Source organism: Manis pentadactyla, chromosome 3 (assembly GCF_030020395.1).
Source record: "Manis pentadactyla isolate mManPen7 chromosome 3, mManPen7.hap1, whole genome shotgun sequence".
In the NCBI taxonomy this organism is placed as follows: Eukaryota; Metazoa; Chordata; class Mammalia; order Pholidota; family Manidae; genus Manis; species Manis pentadactyla.
The window spans coordinates 204361447-204389411 of record NC_080021.1 but is presented as its reverse complement, the minus strand read 5'-3'; the positions used below and the strand labels follow the sequence as shown (position 1 = coordinate 204389411).

The 27965-nt window shown below is 42.5% G+C and overlaps 1 protein-coding gene across 5 annotated transcripts in view; it reads left to right on the top strand.

Annotated features, from left to right (window-relative positions):
• ASTN2 (astrotactin 2) overlaps window positions 1-27965 on the top strand; it is an 821466-nt gene that overhangs the window by 647690 nt on the left and 145811 nt on the right. For all 5 annotated transcript variants that reach the window (XM_036915513.2, XM_057498978.1, XM_036915512.2 and 2 more), the window contains one exon: window positions 26407-26540. In XM_036915513.2, coding sequence (XP_036771408.2) covers window positions 26407-26540 — 134 coding nt within the window. The remainder of the gene's footprint in view (window positions 1-26406; window positions 26541-27965) is intronic.

Below are 27965 nucleotides of genomic sequence, written 5' to 3'. Positions count from 1 at the left end.
CCTCTTAGGAATAAATACAGGTGCAGTAAGCTATTTAAAAAAGGGAATCATGGAAATGATGTTCCTAGGATTCAGGAAGTGGTAATCTGGAGTCAGAGGAGGCACTGGGATGGCATGAGGGAACATCTGTTACATGTAGGTATCAAGTTCCCAGCTGGCATTTGGGGTGGCCAATTTGTGGGAGTTTATGAAAGCATAAAAACTAGCTAACTAACACTAACTGGATGAATACATAAAGCCCAAACATGACTGGGGCAACAGTGAGCTAGTTAGTGTTAGTTAGCTAGTTGGGACATGAACAAGCACCACAAATAGCCTAATTCTGTGCATCAGAGGTCAAACAAACAACAACAAAATCCAAGTAGGTATATGTATATCTGCACGTCTGGCCTCAGGATGAGAGTCCGCTGTGGAAGCATAATCACGGAAGCAAGAACACCTGTGAAGAGGCTGTTGTGGCTTCTGTGGAATGCCAAGGGTGGTCCGACCAGTGTCATGTCAGTGGGGACGCATAAGCAGCACAGACAGCTCTTTAGGGCTGAGCTCCCCAGGACTTGGTGAGTAAGGCCATTTGCTGCTCTGTGAACTTGCTCCAAGGACTGACTGTCCTTCCGGGCCACACTCTCCTCATCTGTCGTGTGGCACGATGCTAGCTAAGTCACAGGACTTGTGATGCATTCTTGTCACATGTGGTAACAAGAGGACTGATGGTTCTTTTCCTCTCTGCTTAGGAGTCAGATTCCCCCAGGTCTGCATTCTATGCCAGCTTCCCTCAGCAGCATCAAAATAGTTAATTCTTTGGAAATCCAGCGAGGCCTTTCTGAGGCCAGTGCTGGGATGTTATCGGAGAAGCCCAAGAGTGTGCAAGCGCCAGTAGATGGCACTGCTCTCCTTTCAGGAGCCCTGGAGCTCTTGAATCGCTAGTCATTCACTCATTCATTAAGTAATTCTGGGCAACTACTGTGTGCCAAGTGCTCCATTCATGCCCTGAGAAGTGAAGAATATGACAAGTGGACATGGTCTTTATCTTTATGGAGTTTACAGACTTGTGGACAAGATGGATACTAAGGAAAAAAATCACACAAATAAGTAATGACACACTGTGCAAAGTACTAAGAGAAGAGTGGGCCAGTGGGTTGAAAGTGGGACAGGGAGCCTTGTGGAGTCAGGGAAGGCTTCCCTGAGGAAGAAGTGACATTTGAATTGAATCCTCGGGGATCTGGTGCATAAAGTGAATGTGAAGGACTGGGATTCGGGGAGGGGAGTGAGACAGAACACATGTCAGGTGAAGGCCCAGCTCCTCCAAAGGCTGGAAGAATGAGCAAGCGTAGCCCATTTTCCTGAGGAATGAGTGAGAACTAGTGTGGCAGGGGCTGAAATTAAGTGGCAGTTCCATGGGCAATGCTGAGGAGAGGTGACAGGGCCAGGCCAGGTGGTGCCATGGAGGCTGTGATGGTGAGGAATGTGGTCCCTGGTGGGGGGTGCCAGAGAGGAGAGGGCCAACAGGGAGGGGTGCTGTCTTCTCTGCTGCAAGCTCTTCTCCTAGTCATCCCTGCCCAAAGGCATTAGAGCTGGTTTCCTCCGAGTCTCCAGTTTCTTCACCCTGTCTCCAGACCCCATCACCGGCCCTTTTAAAGCTTCACAGCAGCTTAGGGCTGCAGTGTGCTAGGCATATCCGAAGGAGCAGGCTGTGGTAGGAGTAGGTAGCACTGGCCCACTGTAGGTCTGGAAATGATCGTGGAGGAGGCAGTGTGGCCACTGAATGATGCTGGAGTGAAAAGAAAGCAGCCACTCACATTGTGTCCATCAGCTGGTTTCCATCCTCCTCTCCAAACCCCTATAGCTCGTTTCCCCTGGCTACTCCATCTCTCTGCCTTTCTCTGCAGCCAGAGTCAGACGCCACATGGATAAGAAACAGAAGTGCCTCGGCCTGGGCTCTGACACTGAGTTGTAGCAAGGCTGGGCAAGTCCTTTTCCTTTCTGGGCCTTTCTTTTCCCACCTAAAGAATAAAAAAAACAAAAAACAAATAGCAAATAGAGAGAGGCTGAGTTTCTTTCTGAGTTTCCTGAAGAGACTTGGTCTAAGTGGAATCAGAATGCACGCTCTGGGCTCCACCCGGACTGGGTTGCTCTCCGGCCTCAGTCTCCCATCCCGTGTGATGCCGAGTGAGCTCTCTCAACCTCAGCTGCTTTATCTATAAAGGGTGATCTTTATAGGGATCAAATGAGATAATGAATGCATAGTGCCTGGCACATAGCATATAATGGACAAATGTTTTCTATGATAATGGTAAAAATAATGATTGTCTAAACTTGCCCCTTCCTTTTTTATGCTTCCTATGGTATGTCCTCCTCTAGGTAGTACCCAATAACTTTGCAGGAGCCCAAAGTGCTAGAGACATGACGTTTTACAGTAGGAGCTGTATTTTGTATGGGCAGGGTCATTGGTTAACCCAAAAGTGCAGATCACAAATGGCAGGGTTTTAGGTGCATTTCCTCACTTTATAAACATTGCTAGAATTCATGCTCTGTAGGTGAGGGATACCACAGGGGGACCATAGAGGGACCATTCTTCTATGTTAGAACTCCTGACTCTTGAGTTACTTGAGGTGCTAAGCCCACTCCTGAGTCCCGCTGTGTGGCACAGTCAGGAAGGATTGAAGAGGGAGTGTGACTGGCCTGAGGTCTGTGGGGCAGTTCTGGCCTCTGACTCTGGACCAGGGTCAGGGTGTGCTCTGGACCGCTGAGGGAACTGTTGGACACCAGCTCCTTTGAGGTTGGAGTCTCCATAGCTCCGTCTCCATGAACACATGGGAAACGATGATGCCTTTCGGCTTTGGCTAGAAAGAAGCCCTTCGTTACACTTCAGATAAGCAAAGAAGGAAAAGTTTTCATGGTGGAGAGTCTGGTTAATAGGTAAACTGCTCCCTCCACTTGTTAAATGATCCTTACAGCAACCCAAAGCCACAGACCTTGGCTGAGCACAACTAGTACTTAATGTACAAGACTGTGTGGCTGTTGATTTATCCTTTGGGTGGAGAAGAGGAGGCTCCAAGTGGGGCAGAGAGAATAGTGTTATGGTGAAGAGCCAGACAGAGCTGGAAATGAATCCCATCTCTGCCACTGACTATCTTTTACCCATTTGTACAGTAGGCATAATCCATCTCCATTTTGGGTTTCGGAGTTTTCTTTGGAAGAACTAGAGAATTGCAACACTTGGAATCTGAATTAGTTCTGTCATTGATGGTTATAGGGCACTGGACATTAATACTTCCACAGTTTTGTTTTTTGTTTCTTTATTTGTATAATGAGATGTATAGGCTAATTTTATCCATGGTCCCCTCCAGTGCTGTGACACAGTCAAATCTAATGTTTACCCTGAAAAGAGAGGAAATATTTTGAGGTTAGAAGAGGCATCCTGTGATCTGCAATTTATTTCCCATCCAGATATATTACCAGTTTTACTCCATAAATTAATATTGGGAAGAGAAAGATATGTATACCTTGTACTCTACCTCAACAAGGTAGCATTTATGAGTAGAGAAAGATATTAAAATCATATCCTATTTATTTTACAGATCAATTTCTTTATTTTACAAATAATAGAACTGAAACCTAGAGATGAGAAATGACTTGCTGTAGGTCAGACATAGACAAGTCTGAATTCAGAGTAGTCAGGCATGGCTTCTGACGTCAGAAATGTCTTTCATCTCACTGAGACTCAGTCTCCTCATCTGTAAAATGGGAGTGGTAACTTTCCCCACAATGCTCTCACATAGAAAAATTAGGAGACTGCTGGTGTTTTGAAGACTATAAAAGCTTTGTAGATCTGAATTACTCTTTTCTACTGCTTGGGTCCCTTGATTTCCAATAATGTGAGATTTTTTTTTATCTTTTCATGCTGCTGCAGGAAGAGCCATGTATGACTTTTGTCTTGTGGTTGTCTGACCTTCCAGCAGAGCCCCTCTCTCCCTCTGCCAGAAAGACCTGTTTGCTCTGTTTACATTTCTTGGCTCACACTAAGAAAATAATTCCAAATGAGTGCTCTTTGAAAAGAAATTAACGGCCAAGATCACACCCCCCACCATTACTGACACCCCCACTTTGGCCACAGCCATGACCACTACCATCATCACCACCCCTGTACCTGTACCACCATCACCTCCCACTGGGCGCTTAGCGTGGGCCAGGTAGTGCGCTAGGAGAGAGGTTATGGAAGGGACTGAGATACAGACTGTGCCTTCAAGGAGCTCACAGTCTAGTGGAGGAGGCAGAAGAGCCACATAAGTAACTATAATTACTTGCATATGTTACATTCATGCATGATTTATTTCCAGATAATACAAAAGACATTCCAACAGTGTTAGAAAAGAGGGAGAAAGAAACTCTAAGAGGGATAGTCTGGAAGAGATTCTTGGGTTGAGGAAGGGTGGATACAGGCAGACAGTAGGACAGCTTGAGACAAGTCTGTGGATGAGGAAGATAATACTACCTATGAGATGTATATTATATGCCGAAACTGTGCCAAGGGCTTTACATGGTCTGTGTCATTTAATCACCCAACAGCTTATGAGGAAAGTATTATTATCGCTATGTTATGGATGAGGAGACTGAGGCTCAGAGAAGCTTGAACCCAGTTCCGTAAAATTCCAAAGCTAGTTCAGGCCAGAGTCAGAAAACTATAGTCCATGGATGAGATCCAGCCTGCCTGTTTTTATAAATAAAATTTATGAAACACAGCCATGCCTTTGCTTATATATCATCTATGGCTGCTTTCCTGTGTCAACAGCAGAGTTGAGTAGTAGCCACAGAAAATGGTATGGTGCACAAAGCCAAAAATGTTTACTTCCAGTCCTTTAACCTTAGTCTAGACTAAGGGCTGTTGGAATGGAAGGGGAGAAAAAGGTCAAATACTATGTGTTAGATACATAGAACAGAAGACTAAAACCCAACTGTTGTTGAGTGCCAACTATATGCCTGGCATGTTCACAGTGTTTTATGTGTATTATACATTCGGTTTATTCCCTGACATATTTGACACATGCCCTATTATGCCCAATTCATAAAGTAAGAAACAAAAACAAACTCCTGAGGCTTTAGAGAAGCTTAAGCACACACAGCTAGGGACTTGAGGGGTCAGAATTCAAATAGAGAATGTCTGTGTCCAAAGCTTATGTGTTTAATCAGTCATTCTTGTAACAGGTGGCTAGATCTAGGACAGAGAAAACTGGGAAAGTGATACGCAGAAGGCTGAGTTCTGGGCAACTTTAAAGGCTATATTGAGGGATTTGGGCACCTTGTAAGCTGTAGGGTGCCTTTAAGATTTTGGGTCAAAGGAAAGACATAACTAGATGTGAGTTTCAAGCAGATAACTATAGTAAAAGTTGAAGGGTGAATTAAAGGGACTAAGGACAGTTTTATGGCAATGGTTATTCATTTGGGGTCTGCTGATCTCTGATTTTAAAAGGTCTTTGGCTCTCTATTCCCAGAAAATGTATGCCAAATTATACATTCTTGTAATTTTTTTTTCCTGGAAGAGAGGTACATGGCATCAGCACATTTTCTAAATGTTCTTGAACACTAAAATAAGAGGACCAGTTAGTTGGGATTTCCACTGCAGAAGTCCATATATGAAATGGCTGGAAGCGTGGGTGCTCAATTCAAATAATCTTAACAATTATTTACTATGGGTCTCCTTGGGGTCAAGCACTGTTCTGGGCATTTGGGATACATCAGAGAGCAAAACATGCATATATTTCGACCATCTGGAGACTTAATTTCTACTGGAGTGTGTGTGTGAGACATAAAACAAACAATCAGAATAGTAAATAATATAGTATATTAGAAGGTGAAGCAGGGAAGAAAAAGTAAAGCAGATTAAATGAGGTCAGGAGGGCCTAGTGGAGTGTGGAGATCTATCAGACTCACTTGGGATACAGATGGGGGAACCATTTGTTAAAACTCAAGGTTCCTGGCTTCCTCCTACTGATTCTGGGGGGTTCCCCTGGGGCATAAGGTTGGGAATCTTCATTTTCACAAGCTTCCTGGATGATTCTGATGCACAGTGAGCTTGAGAACCACTACCCAAAACCATGGTTCATACGTCTTTCTCATTCTGAAATTCCTTCAGGGGATTCCTTGTTTAGGGATTAAGAAAGTCAAGTATTTATAATCTGGCTAAATCTTCTCTGTTCTTGTGGGCCACTTCCTCTCCATCTCCATGCATTCCGAGGAGGAGGTGAACTGGCCAGGGACCAGACTGTCAGGCAGTCCTTGGCAAGAGGGAAGATCAAAGAAAATAGGGGGAAATAATCCACATATTACTCAACATGCTCATGGTCAATTACAAAAGAGGAACTTAATGCTTGGCTTGCCTACTTGCAAAACTGGAAAAAGTAGCAATTTCATGGGACCAGAAAACCACCAGAGTCGATAAGATAAACAAGACATATAGACTTAACAAATGCAAATATTTTGGCATGTCAGAGATTAGAGCATTGTTTTACACCACCCCACACCCATGAGACATTGAATTCAGTTAGTGAATGTAATAAAAAAAAGAGAATAGCATAGTGTCTTTCCCTTGTGCTTTTAATAACCACCATTTACTGAGCACTTCAATTAGTGCCAGGAGCTCAACTCAAACACTTTATGTACTTAGCTCCCAGAATGCTCTCATCAATCCACATGGTGGTATTATCTTTTTTTTTTCTCCCCATCATGAAAACTGAGGCTTGGAGAAGGTACAGTACTTACCCCAAGGCCTTACAGATAGGAACTTGTGGAGCCAGAGTTTGACCTGAGCACCTGAGCTTTTTTCTCATTTTACTATCCTCTGCCACCTACTTTTTTCAACTTTTAAAATAAAGTGTAATCAGTGGAGGTCTAATGTGTACGAAAGACACTCTCACTGCATTATATTACCTTCTCCAGCTATTGGGTCTTCACTTTACTTACTGGCCAACATTTTTGAAAACAGACTATTTCTGCTGTCTACTGATTCACCCCCATTCATTCCAGGGTTGGCTCCCTCCATCCAGTGGAAATTGAGTGGCTTCTCCTCATTTGTAAGTCTTGAAGACACTTCGTTTGCCTTAAACAAGCTAGCCTTTTTCTTGGTAATGTTTTCTCTCTTAGTTCTTATAATCCTGAAACCAGTTAGACATCCTTTATCACCTCTCTTTCTTTCCTGCCTGCAGCCATTCCCTCAAACTACAACCCATTGAAATCTAAGAAATCCTAGAGATTTTTCTTAAGAATTTTTCAAATATATTTGCTTTTACCCTGTTTGGTCCAAGTCTTGCCTAGACTATGGCAGTAGCCTCCTAATTGGCTAATAATGACCCTTGCCCCCTTTAATCTGTTTTCTTCTTTGTAGCCAGAGTGATATTTTCAAAACTAAAACTCACATCACTTTCCCAACTAAAACCCTTAATTGCCTTCCAGTTGCTCTTAGCATCAGGACCGGTACACCTACCATAGCCTACAAAGGGCGGCTTGGCCTGGCCCTTCCAACTTCTTAAAACTCATCTTGTATCCCTACTTTCTTGTTTTCCATGTTGTAGTCACAGTGATCTTTCAGTCTGTGGAAACACATTCATGTCAAAGAGGCCTTGCATATACTGTTTCCATTATCTGAAATGTATCTTACCCTCCTTTTCTTCTTTCCACTGCGTTAACTGCTGCTCATCAGCCACATTCTAGATTGGATAAGATTTCCTTGTTTATTTGTTTACTTGCTTTCTTGAGTCTTTTTATCTTTCTTCCATTACAATTATCATGTGATCATATTATTAGCAGTTTCTAATTACACTTTTACATTCTATAATTGTTTGTTCAATGTCTATATTTCCTCCTCCACATTTTATTATTTGGTTTTACGATAGCAGTGACTATCAGGAAGGAAGGCATTTCACAGGCCTCTAGTCCGACCCTCGTCTACTTCTTGATTCCTTTCCACCACACCCTGCACGTGTTAGGGAACCTGTGTTTGAACCGTCCTAGTAACAGCTTACTTAGTGATCCCTAAGCGTCCTGTTTTCCTCACTTCTGGAACACCCTTCCTAATATTGAGTCAGAAGTTTTTCTGTACATTAGAGGGTAAATACCATGAGACCAGGGTCTGACCAGACTTTTGCTCAGCATTACAGTAGTTTCTAGTATAATACCTGACTTAGAGTAGAAATTCAACAAATACATTTTTCATGCAAATGAATGAATGAATGAATGAATGAGTGAGAAATGAATGTTACCAACTTGCATTGGTATGCTTGCAAGGTGCTCTCACATACACTGACTCCCTTAATCCTCTAGATAGGCCTATGAAAGTAGCAGTGTTTATTTTTATTTTACAGATAAGGAAACCGAGGCTTAAAAGAGGTAGGTACAACCCTCAGAAGCCCCACGGGGCTAATGAATGTCAGGGCTAGAATCCCTTTCCCAGCTGTCCCACAACCACTCATTCATCACACAACCATCATTTATCTGAGAGGGTCACGCAAAGACTGCCCCAGCCAGGAATAGACAAGCTGCCAGCCCCATCCCTGGCAGAGTAAGCCTTGTTCACAGGGGGCTCTTCTTGGGTCATTAGGCAACTTCAGTCAGCAGTGATACTAAGGGCCCAGAGAGAATTCACAAACAACTCAACTCTATTTCCCTCTAATCTAAGAAGAAAAATGTCATTCCAGATGTGCCTCACAATTCACCAGGCAGAGGCAGTTGAAAGCAGCATGAGTTTGTACACTTACACAGGCAGACAGTCTGTGCAGTGCCTGCTCTGTTCACCAGAGTCATCTGGTCATTCCTAGCTTTTCTGAGCAGGAGAGTCCCAGGCCATAATTCAAATCCTGGAAGGAAGAAACCCTCAAAGAATGTGGCTTCTCCTTGGGCCATGTGTTTCTTTTATTTTTAATCTCCATCTTCAGATTTTTCCCATTTTGGGGAGCACTGTTAAATCCCTGGATCTTCTGCTACTCAACCTCAAACCAATTTAGTTGAGAGAAGTGTAACATACACAATGGTAGAGAGTAGCATAGTGAACCTCCATGCACATTTCACCTTCTAGTTTCAACAACGATCAACTCATACCAAGTTTGCACACCTGCTCTTTCATCTCAAACTTTATGCAAGTCTACATGTAAATGTTGAAGTCCATATTTCTAAGAGAGAAGGACTCACAAATAGCTTCAATGCCATTACCAGGCTCTCCAAATGAACAGTTCCCCTTTGTCATCAAATACACAGTCATTGATCATGTTTACCAGATAGTCTTATATTTTTGGTACCAGTTCCTTTCTTCAAATAAGATCCAACCATTGTGATTGGCTGAGAAGTAAGTCTCTTTTAATCTATAGGTTCCCTCTTCTACCTCTCTCTTTTTATTCCTTGTGATATTTTATTGAGAAAGTTGGGCTGTTTTTCCAGTAGGGTTCCCCACAGCCTGAATTTTGCACATTGCATTTCCATGGTATCATTTAACGTGTTCCTCTGCTTCTGTATTTTTTTGTAACTTGGTAATTCAGTCTACAGGCTTGACCAGCCTTGAGTTTTTGGCATCCATCGCAGCCAGTGTTGATAGACCTGTAGACCAATGTGATCTAATAAGACAACTTGAGCTCTCTACTCTAGTAGTTTAGAGTTTGTCTTGGATGCTGGTCATTATCTGTCATCAGCCCTGGCTGTTTCCTTTCTCCTGTGTGACTTTTGGCAAGGGATTCTTCTTAGTTATTTCAGATGTGATGTGGAGTTAATAACAATACTACCAAATTTCTGAGGCCATTGTGTTAAATGAGATGGGCATATAACATGTGTGCCTTTTGCCTGGTACATGATAAGTGCTCAGTAGAGACAAGTTCTTACTTGTCTTCTCTTCCCTTCTTGTTCTTCCTCTTGCCCCTTCTTCTTGTTCTCTACATTTCATTATTTTATGATGAAAACGGTGCATATAAGAAAGGAAGAGCAGACAAACTCAGAAATGGGAGGGATTATCCTAACATCTAGTCCAACCCTAGTCTAGTGCTTGGTGCTCTTCTACCATACTGTGCAAGTGCCTGTATTTGATTTCTCCCAGTAAAAGCTTGCTCAGTGACCCCTAAGCAGTCTGTTTTCTCACTGCTAGAACATCCTTCTCTCTATTGAGTCAATGTATTTTCCTCTACATTCGCTATCCTTGTTGTTTCTAATTCCATACATCCACACTATACTGAAATAAGCTTATCTGTTGATTTACCAGACAGAACACATGCTTTGGAATCATAAAAACAAGGGTTCAAATATCAGCTTGGCTATAAAATTTCTTTGTGCTTTCGGGTGTGTTACTTAAGTGTTTAAGCTGTTTTCCCATCAGTAAAATGGGATTGATAATATCTACCTTATAGAACTGATTTGCAAGTTAAGATAATCCATGTAGGATAGTTAACAATTCTGGCATATAGAAATAGCTCAGTAAGTTTGTCCTCTCTCCTGGTTTTGACAGTCTTTCAGGTATTTGAAGATATCTTAGGTCTCAGTTGGACTTTTCTTCTCTTCCGGTAAACACTCCCAGTTCCTTCAATAGTTTTTCATCATACGAGTCTGATTCTTACCTCAGACTTAGTCTTATTTCAACCATCCTGATTATTTGCTGCTGAAAGAACTCCAGTATTTACATGTCCTTTTTAATGATGTCTGGTTTATGAAGAAATAAGTCACAACACACAGAGATTGCTTCAGTTGCCTACAGAATGAAGGGTAGAATCCAAGTCTCTTGCTTTCAGATTGTTATATTTGTCCTGGGTCACAATAGCTTCTATCTTTAGTGTCATGCTCATAGTAGGTATTCAAAACATAACTTTTGAGTGGCTAAAGGAAAATGAAGCTCAGAAGGCAAAAATCTCTTATCAATGTCACAAAGCCCGTAGTTTGGGAACCAGGATTTAAGCACATTTGTCTGGTTCCAGAGCCTGTGGCCCCAGCATGTACACTATAGACACTACCTCATCATTGGCTCCTTCCTCTGCTATTTGACGTGGGCAAGCCTATTCTTTCATCAAGTAACCTTTCTTGGATTCTAGAATCCCTCCTGTCACTATATTTGTCTTCACATTTCTGTGATGGTAAAACTTCTTGCTTTGCTCTTATGTGTTAGTCACCTCTCAGCCCCCTGGAAGCTATTCCAACATCTAATTGAAGTTCTTGTCTCAAAACTCAACAAAGATCTTCTTCTTCTTTTTTTTTTGAAGTACAAATGACATATAACATTATATTGTTTCAGGTGCATAGCATAATGATTTGATAATTGTATACATTGTGAAATGATTACCACAGTAAGTCTGGTTAGCATCTGTCGCCACACAAAGTTATTTTTTTCTTGTGATGAGAACTTTGATCTACCCTCTTAGCAACTTTCAAATATACAATTCAGTAGTATTAGCTATAGTCACCAGGCTGCACCTTATATTGCCATGATTTACTTATTTTATAACTGGAGTTTGTACCTTCTGACCCCCTTTGCCCATGTTGCTTACCCCCTGCCTCTGGCGACAGCCAGTCTGCTCTATATGTGTGTCTGTATCTATAAGCTTCTTTTTTTAAAGATTTCACATGTGAGATCATACAGGATTTGCCTTTCTCTGACTTATTTCATTTATCATAACACCTTCAAGATCCATCCATGTTGTCTCAAATGGCAAGATTTCATTCTTTTTATGGCTAAATAATATTCCATTTTATATCTATACCACATCTTCTTCATCCATTCATCTATTGATGGGAACTTAGGTTGTTTCTATATCTTGGCTATTGTAAATAATGCTGCAATGAACCTAGGGGTGCATATATCTTTTCTAGTTAGTATTTTTATTTTTTGAATAAATACCTGAAAGTGGAATAACTGGCTCATATAGTTTTATTTTTAATTGTTTGAGGAGCTTCCACATTGTTTTCCATAGTAGCTGCACTAGTTTTCATTCCCACCAACAGTGTACAAGGATTCTTTTTTGTCACATCCTCACCAACACTTATTTCTTATCTTTTTGATACTAGCCATTCTAACAGGTAGGAGGTGATTTAACAAAGACCTTCTGTTAACTCCATCTAAAACCTGGATTTCTCAACAGGTTTTTTAGAAGAAACAATCTACTCTTAAAAGAGCTAGGGATTGGCTCCTTCAACTTTAGCTTGTGCCTAACCTGAATCTGTACTAGATATCATTACTTCCCTTCAAAAAATCAGAGGGAATACCAGGAAAACAAGTATGGTAGCTGCTTCAGGCTGGGGGAGTATACTTGGTGAGGCTCTGTCCATCCCTCCATACTGCTTCTCCCATTGTGTTGTTCCTCAAATGTGCAGATATCCATTTTGAATGAGGCTGCAGAAAATATAGATAAAGATATATACCTATAGGTAGCTATGTTGGTATAGATATATACTTATGTATATTTCGATAGATAATGATAGATAAAAAGTAAATCTACTTAAATTTACTTACTTTTTTATGTTTAGGAGGCTATTAGTTACATTCTAGGTAAACAGACTTTGGGATTTTAGGAGTTTTAATGAGATGTCATTGAGAGCATCCCAAGTTTTGGAGTTAACCAAATTGAGATTTGAATTCCAGGTTTTATGCTCACTTGTTGAATGGCACTGCACAGGTGACATAGCCCACCTGAGCTCTACTTTCTTATCTTTAATGTGGGGATAATAAGAAGACGTGCTTCCTAGGATGTTTCTGGATATTATATAAGATGACAGATGTAAAGAAAAGGAGGTACAAGAATGGGACTAGGCTTACATTCTCATTTGACCACATATATGGAGCATAACTTAATTACTCAGAATCTCAGCAAGGGTGATACAAGGATGATTTAACTCATAGAGCTGTTGTTAGGTTAGATAAGATTATGTATATAGAACACTTAGCAATGTCTAGTACGATTAAAAACTTGATCAATATTAGTTGCACTTCTTTTCTCCTTGTCTTCTTCAATTTCCCTCTCCTTTCTTTTCCTCCTACTCTCTTCTGCTACTGTTCTTGCTTTTGGTAGAAACATCCAGCACAGAGTAGGTGTATAATAAATAGTAATTGCTTTACCCTCGGCATTCACTGATTAAAACACCAAAAGAGTTGTCAGTTCATAGAAACTAGGGGAGGCAAAGGTAAAGATAATCTCAGTGTGTCTTTGGCAGTTGGTTCTAGTGACATATTTTCCCCCATCAGAAAAATATTAAAAAGAATAAAAATAATTCTGAGCATAGATGAGCCTAGGATCATTTTTTGTCTGTAAATAGTTATAAATAACAACTTAACAACACTATCATGTTCCAAATAAATAATAATTCATAAAAATTATGTTGCTTCCATTTAGAGAATATCCAACGTCAGGGCTTTGTCAATGTTCACTTGATTATGAAATATATATGCACCTGTGTGGACATATACGTGGCTCTTGCTTTATTTTAGGCACTTTATAAATGATCCTTATAATATTCCTCATTCACATAGGTATTAGTAGATTCCCATTTTATGCATGTGAAAAGTGAGGCATACAAGGAAGAAGTCACTTCTATCAGTTGGCTTGTGATAACCCTAAGATTCCATCCCAGGGGTTAAGTTCCAAAGACTCTACTTTAACCTCCATGTTCTGATGTCCCTCCAGCATCTGGAATACCCTTTGCTGGGTTAAGGGATCTAGACTTCTCAGAGTCCAACTTTCCATGATGGAAATGTGGCTACAAACAACCTAATAGAAATACCCCTTTTCATAACCTCCTCTGCCAAATTTATAAGGCTCCTTTTCAAAGGCCAGATAAGCTCAGGATGGGTCTAGACTACGCATGTCCCCTCCTGTCCTCTGACCTTTCTTTCCCTACCCCCACCCACAGGCCCAACCATCAAAGTCCCACCAGCTGGAGAGACCGCCTCGCTCAGATGCCTCCTAAGGGGAAACGGGTGTACTGGAAAAATGAGGTCACCAGTGGCCACAGAAGGGAAATTGTGCAGTCCTTTGCTCAGGAACTCACCATTAACTTAAGCTAGAATTCAGCTATATAAACTCCACAGTCTTGGACCAAGTCTCCACTTGAAACCTTCCCACCCACCTCTCATCTCCAGATGTTCTCACCACAGGGGAGAAGAGTTAGTGGCTGTCAAAAGACAGCAGGACTTAGAAGACAGGTCTTGTCTATTGGGTGTGGCTGGGATCCTTGGCTAAAAGCTTCCCTTAGGAAAAGCGTGTGAGTTTCATCCAGGTTTCCCTGCTAGCACAGAGCGGGCCAGGAGCAACGCCTTGAAGGAGACAGGCTGAGAGGAGGAGCCATCCTCCAGAGGACTTGGATTTGTAAAAGACTAAGAAGCCCTTGGCAGTTCAAGGTCACAGGGCAAGATGCCTTGGGAAGATGACTCATGATTAGAGGGATGAGGCTACTGATATGGCTGTGTCTTCTCCCTGGAGTTACAACTGATGTTTCCTATTGCTCATAATTGGTCTGCTATTCATCACTTTCACAATTGCTATCAGCTCAGTGACAGGCAGGACAAATGGTCTGAAGATAGTTTGGAACAATGTGAGCACATTCTATTGTCCTGATGACCGAGCAGGTCTATTAAGATGGTATAGATTAGACATCCAGAGAGCTCTCAGTCTTCTATTCCTCAGCTTACCACTCATTCATGCAACACTTATTCATGCAACAAACATTCACAGAGTGCCTACTTAGGGCCAGGCTTTGTGCAAGGAGTTTCAGATAAGATAAGGGAAGAAACTCAAAGTCCAGTGGAAAGAAAAAATATACAAAGAAATCAGTCTATAAAAATATTATAGTTCACTAACTTTATTTTTCAAGCTATGTTGAGATATAGATTTATGTATATTTAGATAGATAATAGATAAAAAGTAAATCTATTTAAATATATTTACTTCTTATATTCAGGAGGTTGGTTATTAGTTATAGTCTAGGGAAACAGACTTCAGGATTTTAGGAGTTTTAGTGAGATGCCATTGAGAGGGCCTAGGTTTTGGAGTTAACCGTATCTAGATTTGAATTCCATATTGTATGCTTACTTGTGGGATGGCATTTGTCCAAGGTGCAAAGGGAGCCTTCAGTTCTGCTGGGAAATCAGAAAGGGTTTCCAAAAAAGATTGCAGTTACACTGTGTCCTAATGAATGAGTGTGTGATTTGATCAAAGGCAGAATGGAAGAAAGCATTCTAGGCTGAGGGAAACCACGTGCAAAGGTACAGTGGCATAGAAGTTTGCTGCCTGCCTGGTCCACAACAGGTGGTTCAGGGCAGCTGATACGTAGGTCCAGGGCAGACTAGGACAGCAGGATATGAGGCTAGAGTGCCCCGCTGTGTGAAGGGCCCTTGTGCTAGACTAAGAAACAGAATATTTAGGTTTGTCTTAGTCAAAGAGCTCTTTTACTGGTAAGAAACAGAAGCCCCTGTTTAAAATGAAATCCTGTAGATTTTTATTCTCTAACTGGAGTACCCTAACCCAGGCGGGTGCACTATGATATGCCACAGCCACAGGATAAAGAGATCAAAGATTCTGGAACTGAATAGTATATAAAGTCATAATGTGTTAAGCACTTCTCCCAGGATTCCTAGACAGCGGGTTTGTGTTTTGCCTGGGAATCTGAATTTGTAGCAAGTGCTTCAAGTCATTTACAAGGCAAGAGGTCTAGGGATCACACTGTGAGAAACACTGTGGGAAAAACTCCATTGTTTTAAAAATCAACCCAAGCCTGTTGTGGAGTAGAATATATAATTTGCATAAATATTTAAGGGACTTCAAAGGAATTCTGCACTTGTCCCTTCTGATATCCAAGATGCCTTATACAGAAAGCTCAAAAAACTCTTCCATGTTTTACTGGAGGATGTGGAAAGTTTTTAACTCCTGGGCTGGTCTCAGGAGTCCAGTTAGCATCTGATAGGAGCATGGCAGAGGTTAAGAGATTTATTGAATTTACAGAATTATGCTGAGGTCCCAGAGGAGAAATCTTCCAATCTAAGGCCAGTGGGGCTGAAGGTCCAGAGAGATGCAACAGGATTAGGTTCTTAACATTAATTAATTTATGATAGACCAATTGTCTAATCAATGACTGAGCCCCTGCGCTATGTCAGGCACTAGGGATTAAGTAGTAAAGCAGACGAGGCTCCAACTTCAATTTGTACACAGTCTATTAGTAGAAACACAAGCAATGAAATAGACAATAAAATATAACTCAATAAAATAAATGTTATGATAGGGGAAGATGTGTTACAAAAGAAGGGGTCTATCCCAGTTTAAGGGGGTCAGGAAATGTTGCCTGCAAGAGGTTGTCTCCACGCTGAAACTGATGGATTAGTCAGTGGGGGAAATGATGGGATGGGGGAAGAGTGTTCCAAGGAGGGGAAATAGCATGTAAAAGGCTAGAGGGGAGGAAGCAGGGCTGGAAAACAGAGAATAAAGGGGTGTTGGTGAAAGGTGTTGCTGCAGGGAGAAGCGGGGATTTGGGGGGACTGACATCGGCACAGAGGTATCCAAATGACTCACAGCCATTAAGTGAGATGTGGCAGAATCTGTGTGGCCAGGGAGGCAAACCATGGTGGCTCAGGTCATCAGAGCGGCCCTGCACCTGATGGGTCGGAAGCTAGGACAGCCCCTGAGCTGGATGCCTGGGAAGATTCAGCAGCATGAGTAGGAGCTACTCACACTGTTTTCATTCATGGTGCTGCCAAAAGGTCACGAGCTCCAGAATAAGACCATCTAATACCCTCACCTTATCGATGAGATAACCAAGTCCCAGAGAGGGAGACCAACTTGGCCAAAGTAGTACAGTTACTGACAGAGCTAGGACGAGCTCTTTCCTGAGTAGCTCTTGGCTGGCAGAGGGCTTTGTGTCCAGCCTGGAATCTACATTCATGCAGCCTGGAGAAGACTGCTGCATGCCAGATCCTCAGAAGCCATGGACAGATATGTTTGTGGGAAATGCTGCATTTTATGTGTTACCTTCTTGGGGCTTCTCAGTGACTGTTAGTATATGAATAGCTCTGGGAAGCATGTGAAAAGTTCTATGTAGAACAATCTATAGGGTTTTGTTTGATCTAGTCTTTTCCAAATGTATTTGACCACTGAGATAATCTTTCCCCCACCCCCAATTTTTTCTTAACTCAGAATCAAGTTTAATATCCCATTGAACTTGTGTCTCTGAAAACATACTTCGGAGGGCTGTTCTGGCCAGTGAGGCCTTGGATCTGACCAGAATGAGGTTAACCATCATAGTGTGTCCTCCTGAGATGATATCATCCACCTCAGCCCCTACCTGTCCTCAGTATTTAGGAAAAATGGCTGGGGGAGGGAAGAGGATTCAGTCTTTGGAATCAGCCTGGTGTCTGCTTCTTAACCAAATCATCCTAGATTTGTGATATTGTTCAAGTCACCTAATCACATGAGCCCCAAACTTCTTGAAGTTTCAGCTTTTTCAAAGATTGCATGGAGACAGTGAAACCTAATATATGGGGTTATTATGGGAATTAAATTAGTTCAGAGTGGTAAAAACAATTAGGTTTTGGAATTTGAGGAACTTGAGTTTGAATTTTGCTCCACCAAATGCTGGCTGTGTAACATAGAAAAGGAATCCAGACTCCCTGGGACTTCAGTCTCATCCTCTATATAGTGGAAGTAATGAAAGTACCCAGTTCATGATGTTGCTTTGCAAATGAAATGACCCTCTCCACGGCAAGCACTAAATACTTGTACGGCATGTAGATGTGCTCAAAAATACATTATTTTTAATGCATTAAAACCTAGCACTTCATCCTCTACATGAAATAGATGGGAGCTGAAACATGGGGTGAACTGACAAGACAAACAGCTTCTTGCCCGAGGATCATATAACCCTATCATCTTACATCTTGGGAAGCAGACAGCTGACAGTGCCCCATGCAGGAGTGTCTCAGTGGGTTGTATATTTATTTCTCTAATATTTTTTCATTAGCAGAAGTAAGTGTGGCAGGAGGGGGCTTTGGTTGGCTCTAAATGTCTTCCCCCTGTCACCCAGATTAACAAGCTGTTCTGTCGGGCTCTCATCATTCAGGGGAGATTGGCTTGAAAAGAGAAGTTTATCCTGACGGGGGAAATTAGGTGTCATTTCTGTGATGTACAGAGCCCTAGATTGAGCTGCACCATTTCTCATAGAGGAAACAAGTCCTTGCCAGTTAGCGTTCTTCGCTGCATGGCCTTGTGAGTGGAGGGATCTGACTCAGAGACTGCAAGTGAGGGGCAGGGCAAGGGAGGTCAAGGGCAAAGCTTGGGATTTGGAGTTAGAGTCACTCTGCTCTGCTCTGTTCTCGCTGGGAGACCTGGTCTGCTATCTTCACTTCTCTGAGCCCACAGTAAAGATTACTGGGGACAGTAAGAGTTGCTGCCTCCCCAAGTTGCTGAGAGGCATGTGGGAGCTAACAGACAGATGCCCTAGTGGCAGGCGCAGAAAAAGGAAATGCTTAATTGGTGCCTCTTCTCTTCATCTACTCCTCCCTTTCTGGAAAAACCATTCATGGCATGTTCCTCATATATGTGACCTCTTCTACAGAGAGGATGTTAGCTGACAGGAGTTTTCAACCACAGTTTACTTTGTCAAGTAGTTTTAGGTTACCTGCAAAATTGAGTATACAGTACAAAGAGTTCCTGTATACCTACTTTCCCCCCCATATGCAGTCTTCCTGACTGTCACCCTCCTGCACCACAGTTGTGCACCTGTTACAATGGATGAACCCTGTACTGACACACAGCATCACCCAGAGTCCATGTTTACATGGGGGCTCACTCGTGTGCACTCCGTGAGTTTTAATCCGTGAGTACTGACCCATAGCTGCTCTGAGAGTGTCATCCAGAAGAGTGTCACTGCCCTAAAATTCTGTGCATTCTACCTGTTCATCCCTCCCTTCCCCAGAGCCCCTGCCAACCACTACTTCTTCTACCGTCCCTAGAGTTTTGCTTGCTTTCAGGAACTTATAAAGGATCCCAGGCTGTGTATCTAGGATAGGAAGTTTCAGAAGGCATGGGAAAATGGTGAGCAGCTTTGAGAAAAAGAAAAATCCAGGAAACAAATCAGAGAATGTTCAGAACCAGTAATGCCATGAACTGTATGTCCAAGTCAAAGAAATTACAGGTGACATTGAGACCCAGAGAGGGTAAATAAACGACTTAACTGAGGTCACACAGAAAGTGAGTTAGAAAACGTTAGAGTTCTCTGGGACTCCTATTTTAGGCACTCTATCCTTTTCATGTTCTATATCCTCTTTCTGTGGGATTTTATTCACTCTGTGGCTTCTGTTACATTGAACCATATGAAATTGCTGACATTTGACTTAAAAATGCCAATCACATACAGCATTTTCATTGGTCCATTCCTGTTGATAAAGTGAAAAATCTCAATATATGCTAAAGGTGGAGGGTAGGAGGGGTGTCAGTAACATTAAAAAATGGATTGTCTTCATCAGAGTATGTATTTGGAACCTTTATATTTCAGAGCATAGGCTAAAGAGCCAGCCTTCCTGGGTTCAAATCCTGGCTGTGCCACTTACTAGCTCTATGACCTTGGTCCCAAATATAAAATGGAACATAATAATCATACGTGCCTCCCAGGTTGTTGGAAAAATTAAATGAGTTAATTCATCTAAACTGTTTAGTGTCGTTGGGAGGAGTAATACACGTAAAGCATTTAGAAGAGTGCTTGGCATGTAGTAAGCACTCAAAAATATTAAGCACTATTACGGATATCCTCCAGTTAGTGAGAATATTGCTCCTGATGGTAGTGACTGAGAGAAATGGGCTTTAGGGTCAAATGACCTGAATGCAAGACCTTGTTCTACCACTTTTTAGCTGGGGGCTTTGAACAGCCTGTTTTACCCTTCAAAGTTCATTGTCTTTATCTATAAAATAGGAGCAATGAGTAGGAAAATAGAATCTGTCTCATAAGCCTATGAACAAGATTAAATGAGATAATGTGTATTAAGGTGCTTAGCACACTTTCAGTAAATGTTACTATGTTAGTTTTCTGTCTGACAGCATAGCAGATTAGTGGCTTGAACCCAAGTCCAAGGGTAGATCGCCTCGCCTCCTGTAGTGAATGTTAGTCGAGATGGAAAACTTGGGTTATTTTTGCCAGATTCTTGTGGTGTAAACTTGGACAAAGCTCTCCCCCTCTTTGGCCCTCTTAGTCAGCAAAGTTATGAGGGCCAGTATCACCTCTCAGGACTCTTGTAGATCTGAAATGCCTCGGATCTGGGATGATGAGTGTGGATGCAAGCACTTCCGAGCCGTCTTAGCCCCAGGATATGCATGCAGCTCAAGGTTTCTACTTCCCTGTGCTCAGCCGTTCCCAAGTTGCCACCTCCTCCAAGCAATCCTTAAAGATTGTTTGGAAGTGAATTACCTGCTGTTTCAGTTATTTATTGCTATGTAATGCCCCAAATTGGTGGCTTAAAACAACACAGATCATATTATTCTCTCCAGTGTTTCTGGGAGTTGACGGGGCTGAGCTGGGCAGTTCTCTCTTGGCTCTTGTGTCGCTGCAGCAGGCTGGTTGCTATGCTGGAGTGATCTTGAAGGCGTCCACACTCTCATGTCCAGCGTATGACCCTGGCCTTTGGCTGGGACCTCAGCTGGGCCCATTGGCTCAAATACCTACACATGGCCTAGAAGTGGTCTGGGCTTCCTCACAGCATGATGGCTGGGTGCCAAGTATGAGCACCCAAGAGACATGATGAGAGGCTGCCAGTTTCTCCAGGTCTGGGCCCAGAAATTACAGCAGCAGTACTTCTTTTGGGCAAGCAGGTAGAGCCCCAACTCAGTGGGGAGAGAACCCAGATCCCACTTCATGAGGAAGGGAATGTCAAAGACATCTGGGGTCACATTTTGAAGTCAGCACACCTGACCTCCTGCTCTGTTTGGGTATAAGAAGACTTAAGTCAACTCACATTACCCTCTTCTCTCCCCAAATGTGTTCTAACATGCTGCCTAGTTTGCAGCCACTGATTTGTAACAAGATGACCTGTTGATCTCCCCACTCTCAGGGCATAGCCATATTTCTTATTCTAGCCAGAGAATGGGGGCACCAGCCCCTGGTCTCCAACTTCTGTAACTACCAGAGAAATGAGTATTGGGCATCTCCTGTAGTCACACCTGGAGGGTGTATGACTGAATGGCAGATGGCCCAGGTGGGTCCTATCCCAGAGGCCAGCATGGGCTCAGGAATTAGTCTCTCTACAAAGCTAGGATGTCAACAATTTCCCTTTCTCCCTCCCTCTCTAAGGACCTAGGAGTTTCTTATTTGAGACCCAACCATTTCCTGAGCAAAAAACTACCAACACACTCTCCTCTGAGGAATAATCTCAAGTATCTCCAAAAGGGATTCTACCTTCATACCCCATCCAACCCACTCTCAGTGGCTTCAAGGAAATTTAGTTTCTTTATGGTGACTAACTGCATTTCTGCAATCTCTTTTGGTAGGAAAGAAAACAACAGCAAATATACAAGTTTAATCCCTAGCAGAGCATCCCATTACATATCCATGAAATTTAACACATATTTTTGGCACTTGACTATGTTTTGACTCTTTTGCTTGGAGCAGGGGACACAGTGATGAATCAAATGTATTATCTTGATCTGGAGGGGTTCACAGTCTAATAAGCAAGAAGGACAGATAAACAAGCAAATGACAATGAAATGTGAAATGTGCATTGAATGGGAAGTGGTAAAGACACAACGCTGTAAGTGTGGCGGGGCTCTGGTGGACAAAAATTTCCTGGAGTTCAGCAAGGGGAAGTAAGTGGGGAAGGGTGTTTTAGACCAAAGGCACACAGCATGGCAACAGTCTTGATATATACTGGGTCATAGAGTGGGAGCAGTAGGGAGAAGACAGGAAGACAGTAGAAGGGTCACAGCCTGGACAGCAAAGGGCTTTGGAAGTCAGGTTAAGAAGAGGCTTTAACCAGAAGGTGGTGCAACTTTTGAAGGGGTCTGAGCAAGGGGGTGGAATAAACAGTGATGTTTTAGAAAGCTGGGACGTTTGATGTTCTTTGTGCTGGAAAAGGTGCCTTGGAGCTCGAAGGCCCTCGCAGACACTATGACAGTTGCCTGGAAAAGGACAACCAAAAGACCAATCTTATTAGTACTGTGAAGATAATAAAATCAGTTAAACTTTGAGGAAGGGGTTTTGGTATTTTTTTGGTCATACCGACCAGAACCATCTCAATATCAAAAATAACAGACTTGATGTCAGCCCCTGAGTATAATTTTTAGTGTAAAAAATACAGTCATTGTAAGTAGAAAGTATGAAATTTATGACCTCAGTGACATTCTGTACAGGTGGCCCCAAGCATCTTAATCAAATACGGAGTGTTTACTTAAAGTTTAAGATTCCTAAGACACTTTCAGAAGTTTTAAAGCTGGAAGGGCTCCTTCCTTTGTATTCCCACAGCCTCCTGTGTGTATTACTTAATAGCATTTGAACCACATTAATTGTAATTGTGTGTGTCTTCACCATTAAACTGTGAGTCCTTTGAAGTTAGCAACTGGGTCCTGTTCATCTCCTTTCTTAGCATCTAGACAGCATGTGGTATGTGGCAGAAAGTTCAGGGAATGTTTATTGAACTTAATTAAACCTTCAAAAATGTATCTTCCACATTTTCATTTTACAGAAGGAGAAATTGAGGCTTAAAGTGAGGAATAACTCAGTAATTTGAACCATGCAAGCTCAAATAGGAAAGTAACAATAGAGTCAGGAATAAATCCTAGTTTATTTTGATTGCTTAACATTTTTGTGGCTGTTTTCTCCTCCTGCCCAGCTTGGTTTGTTAGCTAATTAGCCAGAAGTTGGAAGCATTTACAAGTAGTGGAAATGCAAACCTTCTTTGTTATGAAAACCAATGGCCGTGCAAATGTAGCCCTTACCCCTTGTATTAAGTACAGGAGTTGTTTCTTAAATCCCTTCGCTTGAAAGCCAGGAGTCAACAATGCCTCCAGTGTAAGGTTTCATTTCCCTCTGAGAGCACACACACACTCAATACAAACACACACACGCACACACACATGCACACAACACAGAAACACGTGATCCAAGCAGAGCAGCTGAAAAGGATGTTTTGGATGAAGTCTGGCATTTATTGTTCCTTTGTGACCCAGGAAAGTCAAGGGTGCCAGGATTCAGATGGACTTCAGTTCAAGTCCCTACCTCTCCATGCTCATTTGTGAATGCAGAGAGGACACCCATCTCAAAGGGTAATTTTAGGATTAAATGCAGGAATAGAGTAGTTACATCACAAAGTTTTTCTATCACCTTGGACCAGCCAGCTAGCCTTTCTGAGACACTGTATTTGCATCTGTACAATGGATTAGATTAGATGGTTTACAGAGTCCCTTGAAGCTGGAACATTCTATGATTCTTCTCCTCTGGGATCTCACTGCATTAAAAATGGGGTGTTGAAGGATGAAGACATAGGCAAGAGTGATTCTGCCATGACACAATGCTGGCTTCTGCTGTTTTTCAAGGGCTCCCTGTTTGATGCAAGCTTTTTATCAGGGTATGTTTGTACTCTATCCAGGGTTTGCCTGGCCATTGCACCAGTCCCCATTCTGTTCCTGAGGGTTTGGGAAAGAGCCAGTGGATGTGGAGACGCACAGGCAGGATTTCTTCCCAAGAGTTGCTTGGATGGTGAAACTCACAAAGTCCAGAGAGACTTCCTGTTTTGTTTTCCACAAGCTCAAGTGACTATTGATTACAAAACACACACATGCGGGTGCGTGCACACACATACGCACATGCAAAAACAAAAACACACACAAACAAAACAGGATGTTCTCTCTCCTCCCCTTGCTAGAGTCCAAGGCACTCTCTTAACCATCTGTGTCACTTTCACCCATGGCCTTGGATTTCACCATTATGGTAATTAAGCCCTTAGTGCTGGCTGGAGATGTTACAGAAGCCTAAGCCATGAGCAGTTGTGCACATTAATTTCAGTAAGGAGAAACTTGCAAAGGGCAGGAGAAAAAGATCTTTCAATCAGAGTGACCTCATGCTGTCCCATCTGGTTTCTGTCCCCATGAGAGTCTCCCCTCTGCTCCTGGTAGGAGAACAGACGTTTGTCCCAACTTAGGTTTTGACTCGTACAGGAGCAGTGATATTGCTATGCGCCAGACCCTTGACAACATACTTTATGTGCAAACACTGAGAGGGATATACCTATAATTTTCAAAACAGTTGTTGTTTATCTAAAATTTGAATTTAACTGAGCATCCTGCATTTTTATTTCGTGAATCGAACAACCCTGCTTGGGGTTAACCCCTCTGCCCTGCACTGTTAAACAGAATAAAGACCTGTGCTTGGGGCTCACAAAAGATTGGATTGGGATTCTGCTTCGACCACTTCCTCACTGTGTGATCTTTGGAAAAATTGCCTTACCACTCTTATTCCTAGTTCTTGTGCCTGTAAATAAGAATCATAATATCTGTATCTCTGGACTGTTACCAGGATATTTTTAATGCCCTTAAAGTACCTCATGTTGTATGATTAGGTGCTTCGTGAACATTAGCATTTACTGTAATTCTTTTTTATTTTATTTACTTATTTATTTATTACTTTTAATTCAGGAGAAATTAGTAATTTGTTCATCCCCTAGGAGAAAATATGGATAAGAAGGTATGTCAAGAATAAATGGAACCGCCTCTTCAGAGGCCCTGAGAGAAATGCAGGAAGGCTTACACAATAGCATTCTTGACACACACCTTCTTCGGGATCCGTATTCTGCATAGCTAGAAGGCAGACCCTGGAGCCACTTTACACAAACATGCCGAGCATGAATCTCTTGGACAGTGTAGGGTGGAAAAACACGATACCTAGTAATCACGTATCCTTGGTTATAGGCACTAGAAATCTTTCTTTTTTTAAAAAGTACATAGAAAGTAGAAAACATGAAAGAAAAGGAAAGAAAGCACATAGAGTCTTTTATCTGGCAAATGAATAAGAGATCAACACTCTCTGGAATCCCTAAGTTTAAAAAAGAGTTGTCACACAGTCTGAATCCCCAGTGCCTTGAAATGTCAGTGTAAATGGAGAGACTGAAGCATAAAGTACATCAGAGCCTCAGCCTGAGCCTAATGGTCGGTTTTTCAGTGTCCGTTCATTTATTCAGTAAATATTGACTGAAGGACTGTGCTCAGTCCTGGGAGAATGCTCAAGTGAACAAGACCTGGCCTACCCTGGGTGGGATCAGCATGTGTTAGGTGAGACAGGCAAGGGATGTGGTGGGAGGTGTGGTCTAGTGTTTAATAGCATCCAGAAGAGGTGCACATGATTCCAGGCTTAGGAAAGGCAAGGTGGGGTTCCCAGAGGAAGGAATGTTGCATTTGAGACCAAAAGAGTAAATTGAAATACCAGGGAGGGAAATAGTCCAGCAGAGAGGAAAAAAAAAGAAAAATTCTCATTGAATTGAAGCACAGTGCAGTTATATAGAATGTTGATCATCGTTTGGAGAAGAGGGCAGAAAACTATGGCCCTCAGACTAAATTTAGCCTGCTGCCTACCTTTGTAAATAACGTCTTACCAGAACATAATCATGCATGTTCATGTAGAGTATCATCCATGTCCCTTCCATGCTATAAAGGAAGAGTTAAACTGTGGCAGACACTGCCTGGGCACAAAGCCAAAACTATTTACTATCTAGTCCCTTACAGAAGCAACTGGCCGTCTCCTGATTTGGAGCACATTTTTCATTAGCCGGGATTCACTGTTGATGGGAATACTAGTGGTTGCATATGAGGGTGGATGGTAGCATGCAGAGGAAAATGAGAAGAGTGGGGAGAAGTGATACTGGGGAGGTGGTTCAGAGCTAGAGCAAAGAGTTTAGATTTTATCCTGAGGGCTGGGGGAGCCTCTGAAGGTTTGGAAGCATGTTGTTGAGATGGTCAGACTTCTACAAGAGCAGAGCAGCAGGGTGTTGAAGAGAGCAGGGTCTGGAGCCAGACTGCCTTGAAACAGATCCCAACTCCATCACTTACTATGGACTTCAGGCATATTACTTACCTTCTGTGCACCTCAGTTTTCCAATTTGTAAAATGGGAAATAATAAGAATAGTTACTATAGTATTTATCATGTACAGTGGTAAAGATGGTATAAGTTAATATAGGTAGAATGTCAGGCCCACAGGAGGTTCCGAATGGATGCTTTTACTATCCCGTCTTGATGGTCATTCTGGCTGCTGGGTAGAGAACGGCTCAGAATGCGAGAACCTGGTGGTAGCATATGAGCGCTTTCGGCAAGTGACGGCGTCCTGTGCCTGGGAGGGCAGCTCTGAGGCTTGGGACAGCTACCATTACGGTCACTGCGACCTTCACTCTCAATGTCCCCACCATTGTCATCATCATCTCTTCTGTCATGCTGTGTTCCAGGCCTTCAAGAGCGCTCTGATGAGCTCCTACTGGTGCTCAGGGAAAGGGGACGTGATCGATGACTGGTGCAGGTGTGACCTCAACGCCTTTGATGCCAGTGGGCTCCCCAACTGCAGCCCCCTCCCACAGCCAGTGTACGTATGTATGGCCCCTCTCCCATTTGCAGCCCCCTTCATGGACTCACTCTCCTGTCCTGCTAGCCCATACCATGGCTCGCTTCTGTACCCAGGGTTTCTCATCAGATCCGTGAAGTCTCTGGGGCCTGCCTCTCTCTCCCAGCAAGCAGGGAGCTTTGGCAGGACAACAGACACTGGCCCAGGGGCTGGCACTGATATCGTACCATGTGCTTTTTTAAACGATGCCCCTTGGTTCATCATGATGTCCTTCACTCATCCATTTGGTAAAAGTTTACTGGGCACTGGGCACTGACTCCTGCTTTGTCAGTTTCTGCTTTGGACATCAGGGCTTCCTGAGATAAAGAAAGTGTGGAACCTTTTCTAAGGAACTTCATTTTATTCATTTATTCAGCAAATTATTTTTGAACACCTGCTGTGGGTCACACACTGGGGAATTATATCACTGAAGAAGACAGGCACAGTTTGTGTCCTTAGGGAGCTGACCGTTTCATGAGGAGGCAGGTGTCAAAGCCAGAACAGGAAATAGGGTGCAGTCTTAAACTTTAAATAATAAAAATATGAAAGAAAAACCAAGAGGGGCTAATGGAGAGAATAATGGAGGAAAGCTTTTCTTGGAAGGGAGGGAATCAGGGAAGCCTCTCTGAAAAGACCTGAATTAGAGTAGATTTCGGGGGACAAATGGTAACAATCATGTGTTGGGCAAAAGGAAGAGTGTGTGAGAAAGGCTGACACATGAAAATCACCATTTGAGGGAGTGCAGGAAGGTCACCTTGACGAGAGGAGTGTGATTAACAGGGAGAGTGGTGTGGTCCATGAGAGTCCCTTTAACACCCCTCTGTGGTGGGGGCGGGGAGGAATCACTTATAGGGTAGTCCTTAAGGGATGGCATGATTAGTGGAAAGAGAAGGAATCTGGACTTAGGGACAAGCAGGGTTATGGTTCTGTCCCTAACTTGCTGTGGGACTTTGTGCAAATCATTTTCTTCTCATCTGTGAAATGAGGGGATTGCACTTCCTATCTCCAAGGATCCATTGTAACCTCCAATCATTCTGCTATTTCTTGCTTTATAGAAAGGATTCCCCAGGACTCCTGCCCTCTGTGAGGGAGTATTGATTTAAGAATATTAAAAGGATATTAAAGAGTTGACTATGTCAATATGCTGATGTGTTGGGGGTTTGAAGAGAATGGCGGGAAGGTTGAAAGCTGCTGTATTTGAAAGCATTGCCAATTTTCTGACGGTGAAGCACTACTGAGAATATGGTTTAAAACAAATGGAAAGCTAATCAGCTTTCTGTGACCACATATTGCATGCTTAGATTAATTTACAGAATCCCACATTGATCCTGAAAGATAGTTCTTCTTATCCCCTTTTTATGGAAAAGCAAATAGTAGAAAGAGATACAATAAATTGTCTAAGTCCAA